Here is a 5,797-nt window from a genome sequence, read left to right on the forward strand (position 1 = left end):
TGGTGGCCCAGTCCATTAAGCATCTGCTTTGGCTCAGGTCAAGATCTCAGGGTCCTGGGATTGAGCACAGGACAAGCTCCCTGCTCAGTGGGGAGTCTGCTTCTCTCTCTCCTTCTGCTCCTCTCTCTCCCCCACTAGTACTCCTGCATGCTCTCTGTCTCTGTCAGAGACCAAAAAAGATTTTTTCTAAATACTCACTTTAAACATCACCTTCTCAATGAATTAGGACCCATGTCCACAATTTTGCATTCTCAATTTTTGCAAATTCTCAAATTTTGGGAAAAAAAATCTTTGCATTCTCAATATTTAACACATTCCTTCACATAGGAGTTTTCTTCTCTTTGGATTGCTTCTTCTTACATACCAGGTGGCTGGGATGTGGCTACTATGAGTAAATCTCTTAAAATGCAAGTTTAATTTGACTGACTCTAAAATATTCTATTTGAAGATTCTGCTTAAGTCTTACTTAATTTAAATATTTTTATTTTAAGATGAGAGCAAATTTATGGTCATAAAACTGGTTGGGTTCCTGGGGGAACACATCTGCCTCTTCATTTCCTACTAAGGGAAGCTGGTACTTCAATATTTATTTTCTTTTAATTCCCTGTTCAATTTTCCATTCATTTTGATGAAGTATTTGTAACCTATTGTACCTCAGGAAATTAATTAAAAAAATAATTCTAAATGTAGATACAAACCAAGCCTTAGAGTTCTCAATTAATATTTTGACCACAGGTCTAAGTCAAAATTAATTAGAGGAAAAGAGTGAAATGAAGCAATGACCTAGATATGGAAACTCAGTTTATTAAAAAAAAAAATGAACATTGTTAAATTTAGTGGTGTTTAAGTAAAATCAAATACAAAAGCCATGTTTTCCATTTTTTCATTGCATAGCTGCTGAATGTTTACTACTGCTTATCTGTTTGAATAAAGTCATATATTTTGAATAAGGAGAAAACTCCTGTTTTAAATCTCATGAAACATTAAGGAAGGCATGTGATTTTTATGAGGACCGGTTAAATATGCAACTGATAAATTATTGAATACTACATCATAAACTAATGGTGTACTATATGTTGCCTAAGTGAGTTTAAATTAAAAATATCAATAAATAAATCTCATGTATCGCAGTACAAAAAAGAAGGAAGAACCTGCTTTCCTAAACAAAAAATAAAAATGTAATACCCAGCATGAGAGAAATTCATGTGTCATCCTGGAACAATGTAGAAACAACCTTCAAACTAGAAATGTTTTCTCACAGTCCTTGTTTATTGAAACAAAATAATAGAGTAGAAGCAACGGATATCATAAAGAACAGTAGAGTTGAAATCAGAAGACTAAGAGGATACTCTAGACCTTGTCTTTGGGCAGCTGTGTGACTTTGGGTGAATTATTAAATACCTGATCTTCACTTTCCCATCCATACAGTAAATATGTTTTGTTGATCAGCTACGTGCTACTTTGACTGTCTAAAAATAAAACTGACTCTTTGCCAAAAGAAGCCTCCTACAAAATGAATAAAGATGCAAAATAGATTAAAAATAATAGTCTTTATTAAAACTTCTATTTCTGCCATTTAAAAAATGAAATAATCTTGGGGCACCAGGTGGCGCGGTGGTTAAGTGTCCAGCTCTTGGTTTCAGCTCAGACTGTGATCTCAGGCTCTTGATCTGAGTCCTGATATTGGTCTCCATGTTCAGCACAGTCTGCTTGGAATTCTCTCCTCCTCTCCCTCTTCCCTGTTCCCTCTAAAGTAAATAAATTTAAAAAAAAAAAACAAAACCACAGATATATTCTTGCCAATCAGAGCAAAGAAACAGGAGTATATAATTACTATCACATGATCTGATTTGTACTTCTAATAGCAAGCGGCAGATAAGAACAAGCCCCATGCTACAGTGTCAACTCTGTTGTTGCTCAATTCAATAATTTAGAGACTTCATTTTTTTTCAGTGGAAAAAAGAAGTTCACAATGAAAAAATTTTAAACTCAGATAATACATTCCTGTTGATAAATAGGAAAAAATTGAATGCATTGTGCCAATGATTAAAAAAAAAGAAGAAGAAAGAAAGAAAAAAGACCTAAATATAAAGACTGGAAGTAAATTACAGAGAGGAGAGTAAAATCTCTTTTATCATGTTCAGGAAAAAAAGAAGCGAAGACCACCCCTGAAAATATTTTCATAAAACACATAAAAGTTCCCTACTAGAAAAAAACAAAAACAAAAAACAAAACAAAACAAAACAAAAACAAAAAACAAAAAACCTCCCTGCTGTGTAACTAACTGCAGAGAGACATTCTTTCCTATTAAAACTGCCTCCTACTCACAATTTTCCTAAGGGCAAGTTTAACATCTTTGTTTCTCAAGCTGTAAATGAAAGGGTTCATCAAGGGAACTGTATTGGTGTAAAAGATAGAAGAGATTTTCCCCTCATCCATAGAACCAGCAGAAGATGGCTTAAGATACATAAAAGCACAGGAGCCAAAGAATAGAGAAACAGCAATTATGTGGGAGCTGCATGTGCTGAAGGCTTTGGATCTGCCCTCAGTGCAGCTAATGCGCAGGATGCTGGATAGGATGAAACCATAGGAGACAAAGATGGTGACACTGGGCACAATCACATTGATGCCTGCCACAATCAAGACAACCAGCTCATTCACATAGGTGCTTGTACAGGAGAGCTGGAGCAGAGGGAGGATGTCACAAAAATAATGGTTGACAGTGTTTGCATCACAGAAGGTCAGTCTCAGCATGCATCCTGTGTGAGCCATGGCACCTGAAAATGCCATCAAATATGAACCCAGCATAAGGATGGAACACACTTTAGGGGACATGGCAACATTATATAACAGTGGGTTACAGATGGCCACATAGCGATCATAGGCCATTGATGTCAGCACATAACATTCAGAAATAGCAAAAAAACAGAAAAAGTAAAGCTGGGTCATGCACCCAAGGTAGGAGATAATATTCTCCTTTGATGTGAAGTTAATCAGCATTTTGGGTGTAAACACAGAAGAATAACAGAGGTCTATGAAGGACAAATTGAAGAGGAAAAAGTACATGGGGGTGTGCAGATGTGAACTGAGCCCTATTAGAATTATCAAACCCAAATTTCCCAACACAGTGACCACGTACATGACTAGAAAGAGACAGAAGAGGGGGAGCTGGAGATCTGGAAGGTCTGTGAGCCCCGCCAGAATGAATTCAGTCACAAAGGAAGCATTTCCATGGGCCATTCTTCTCTAAGGGGATCTGTGAGCATAGAAGGAAAAAGTTAGAAAGAGAAAAACCCAGATTTTTCCACCATCTCTTCTCCCAGGTGTGGTGTATGCACAGGGAAGATAAAACATTAGCCCAATCTGGAAGCACAAACTCCTTTTCCCTTATCATATTACTGAGTGACTCAGACTGCCCCTTATTGGGCTCTGTATGCTAAGTAACAAAGAACTTCAAAACAGCCTATAGAGTAAAGGGAAATACTGTCAAATGTAAACATAACTGTTGGTGGGGGGGAGTTAAGGGAGAAGTTTGCACCAGGACAGAACTATCTTTCTCTCCTCAATCATTTTCATTCACTTGAGCCCTCTCTTCATCAATAAAACTGGAAACTGAGACATGGAACTGGCTTCTAATACAGATTGAACTTGGTGTGATGGAAACCAAGTAGATTGTTTCTAATCCAAAACTAAGGGACCAGTCTACAGGAAGTTACTGCTCCATGTCACAGAATCAAAGTCACAAATCTGTAGTAGCAAGAGTTTTCCCACGGAGAGGAATTTTATGACCGACAGAAAGCATTCTTTGACCACCACCTACAATATCTCTAAACACTCCCAGGTCCTGGCAGATTTTTCTTAATTTCACTTGAGACTCAGGACTGCAAAACTGGGGAATGTGACATACCTTTGATCCTCAGACGTCCATCTCAAAAAAGGAGGACATGAATAAAAATGAAATTTAGAAGTTCACCCACCTTAAGCCAGAAAATTTTGGTGCTTCCTTATCATTATTACTCCCACTATCATGGGAGGACAATTTCATACTGTGAAATTTGGTTCCTTTAACTCAAAGAAAATGCAGCCAACACTTAATTGCTGATATACACTAGAAAATCTTTTAAATTAAAACTGTAGATCATAATTTCTGATTATGACTTTGAGTTCCCTTAAACAGTAGACAAAAACAGTCTTTACTATTATCATTTTTGCCTCTTGGTAAGTTACAGAAGATTTAATGTGTGTGTGATTATATAATGTACTTGGTTGTAAACAAGGCAGAATCTTTCTCAGTGTATTCCCCAAGGAAAATCTCTAAGTGTAATCAGAAACTGTGGGGATTCTATAAACACCCTGGACCATAATCTGTCTTCAGTTCCTTAGGGATTCAACAATTTGATCAACTTTTTCCTTCCCTGTAGGGATCATACCTCTCCTTAAGGAATAGCCAAGATCCATTTCCCATTCTGCAAAATGGTGGAGGAGGAAGAGTTAATCTCTACTTTTCTACATGACACAATAATTCAAAAACAACTTGCATACTGATTCCCTTTATAAGAAATCTAGAAACGGGGTGGAGTCAAGATGGCGGAGAAGTAGCAGGCTGAGACTACTTCAGCTAGCAGGAGATCAGCTAGATAGCTTATCTAAAGATTGCAAACACCTGCAAATCCATCGGCAGATCTAAGAGAAGAAGAACAGCAATTCTAGAAACAGAAAAACAACCACTTTCTGAAAGGTAGGACTGGCGGAGAAGTGAATCCAAAGCGATGGGAAGATAGACCCCGGGGGGAGGGGCTGGCTCCCAGCAAGTGGTGGAGCAACGGAGCACAAAATCAGGACTTTAAAAAGTCTGTTCCGCTGAGGGACATCACTCCGGAGGCTAAACTGGGGCGAAGCCCACGCGGGGTCAGCATGGCCTCAGGTCCCGCAGGGTCACAGAAGGATCTGGGGTGTCCGAGTGTCGCAGAGCTTGCAGGTATTGGAACGGGAAAGCTGACTACAGAGACAGAGCTGACAGTAAGATCACAGCTCGGGGTTACCGTGAACCAGCCGTAGGCTCAGGGAGCTCAGAGCACGGCCGGAGGTCAGGCAGACGGGAGTTACTGGGCGCTGTTCTCTGAGGGTACACTGAGGAGTGGGGCCCCGGGCTCTAGGCTCCTCCAGACCGGAGACCAGGAGGCCGCCATTTGTATTCCCATCCTCCGGAACTCTACGGAAAACACTCAGGGAACAAAAGTTCCTGAAAGCAAATCGGAGCAGATTACTAAGCCCCGCCCCTAGTAAGGGCGGTGCAATTCCGCCTGGGGCAAAGACACTTGAGAATCACTATACCAGGCCCCTCCCCCAGAAGATCAACAAGAAGTCCAGCCAAGACCGTGTTCACCTACCAAGGAGTGCAGTTTCAATACCAAGGAGAGCAGCAGAACTCCAGAGGAGGAGAAAGCAAAGCACGGAACTCATGGCTTTCTCCCTGTGATTCTTCAGTCTTGCAGTTAATTTAATTTTTTTATTTTTCATTTTTTTTCTCTTCTTCTGCTAAAATTTTTTTAACTTTTACTCTTTTCTTTTTTAACGTTTTTTAACTAGTTTATCTTATATATTTTTTTTCTTTTTTATACTTTTCTTTATTTGTTTTCTTTTTTTAATTCTTTTCTTTTTTTTTTTCTTTCCTTTTTTTGAACCTCTCTTTATCCCCAGTGTCCCCCATCACGATTTGGAATCTCTTCTGATTTGGTTAGGCAAATTATCCTGGGGTTGTTGCCACACATTTAGTATTTTACTTGCTCCTTCATAT

The 5,797-nt window shown here is 39.0% G+C and overlaps 1 protein-coding gene across 2 annotated transcripts; it reads right to left on the reverse strand.

The window, feature by feature from the left end:
- Positions 1–438: 438 nt before the first annotated feature.
- Positions 439–3,240, reverse strand: LOC122914029 (olfactory receptor 8B3-like). Of its 2 annotated transcripts, XM_044260672.1 has the most exons (2): positions 2,325–3,240; positions 439–461 (listed from the first exon to the last, which is right to left on the reverse strand). In XM_044260672.1, the coding sequence occupies exons 1-2, from the start codon at positions 3,238–3,240 to the stop codon at positions 439–441; spliced, it is 939 nt and encodes a 312-aa protein (XP_044116607.1). The 2 variants fall into 2 exon arrangements, with proteins under 2 accessions (XP_044116607.1, XP_044116608.1); XM_044260673.1 differs by lacking the exon at positions 439–461 and having other exon boundaries at positions 2,308–3,240.
- Positions 3,241–5,797: the final 2,557 nt, after the last annotated feature.

The sequence above is a fragment of the Neovison vison genome, chromosome 7 (genome assembly GCF_020171115.1).
Source record: "Neovison vison isolate M4711 chromosome 7, ASM_NN_V1, whole genome shotgun sequence".
Taxonomy (NCBI): domain Eukaryota; kingdom Metazoa; phylum Chordata; class Mammalia; order Carnivora; family Mustelidae; genus Neogale; species Neogale vison.

Excerpts from the sequence above, each read along its gene's own strand:
- LOC122914029 (XM_044260672.1), bottom strand. The coding sequence starts at position 3,240 with ATGGCCCATGGAAATGCTTCCTTTGTGACTGAATTCATTCTGGCGGGG. Across the intron at positions 462-2,324 it reads TGCCCTTAGGAAAATTGTGA|ACTTAAGCAGAATCTTCAAA; the intron begins GTAGGAGGCAGT and ends AAATTAAGTAAG.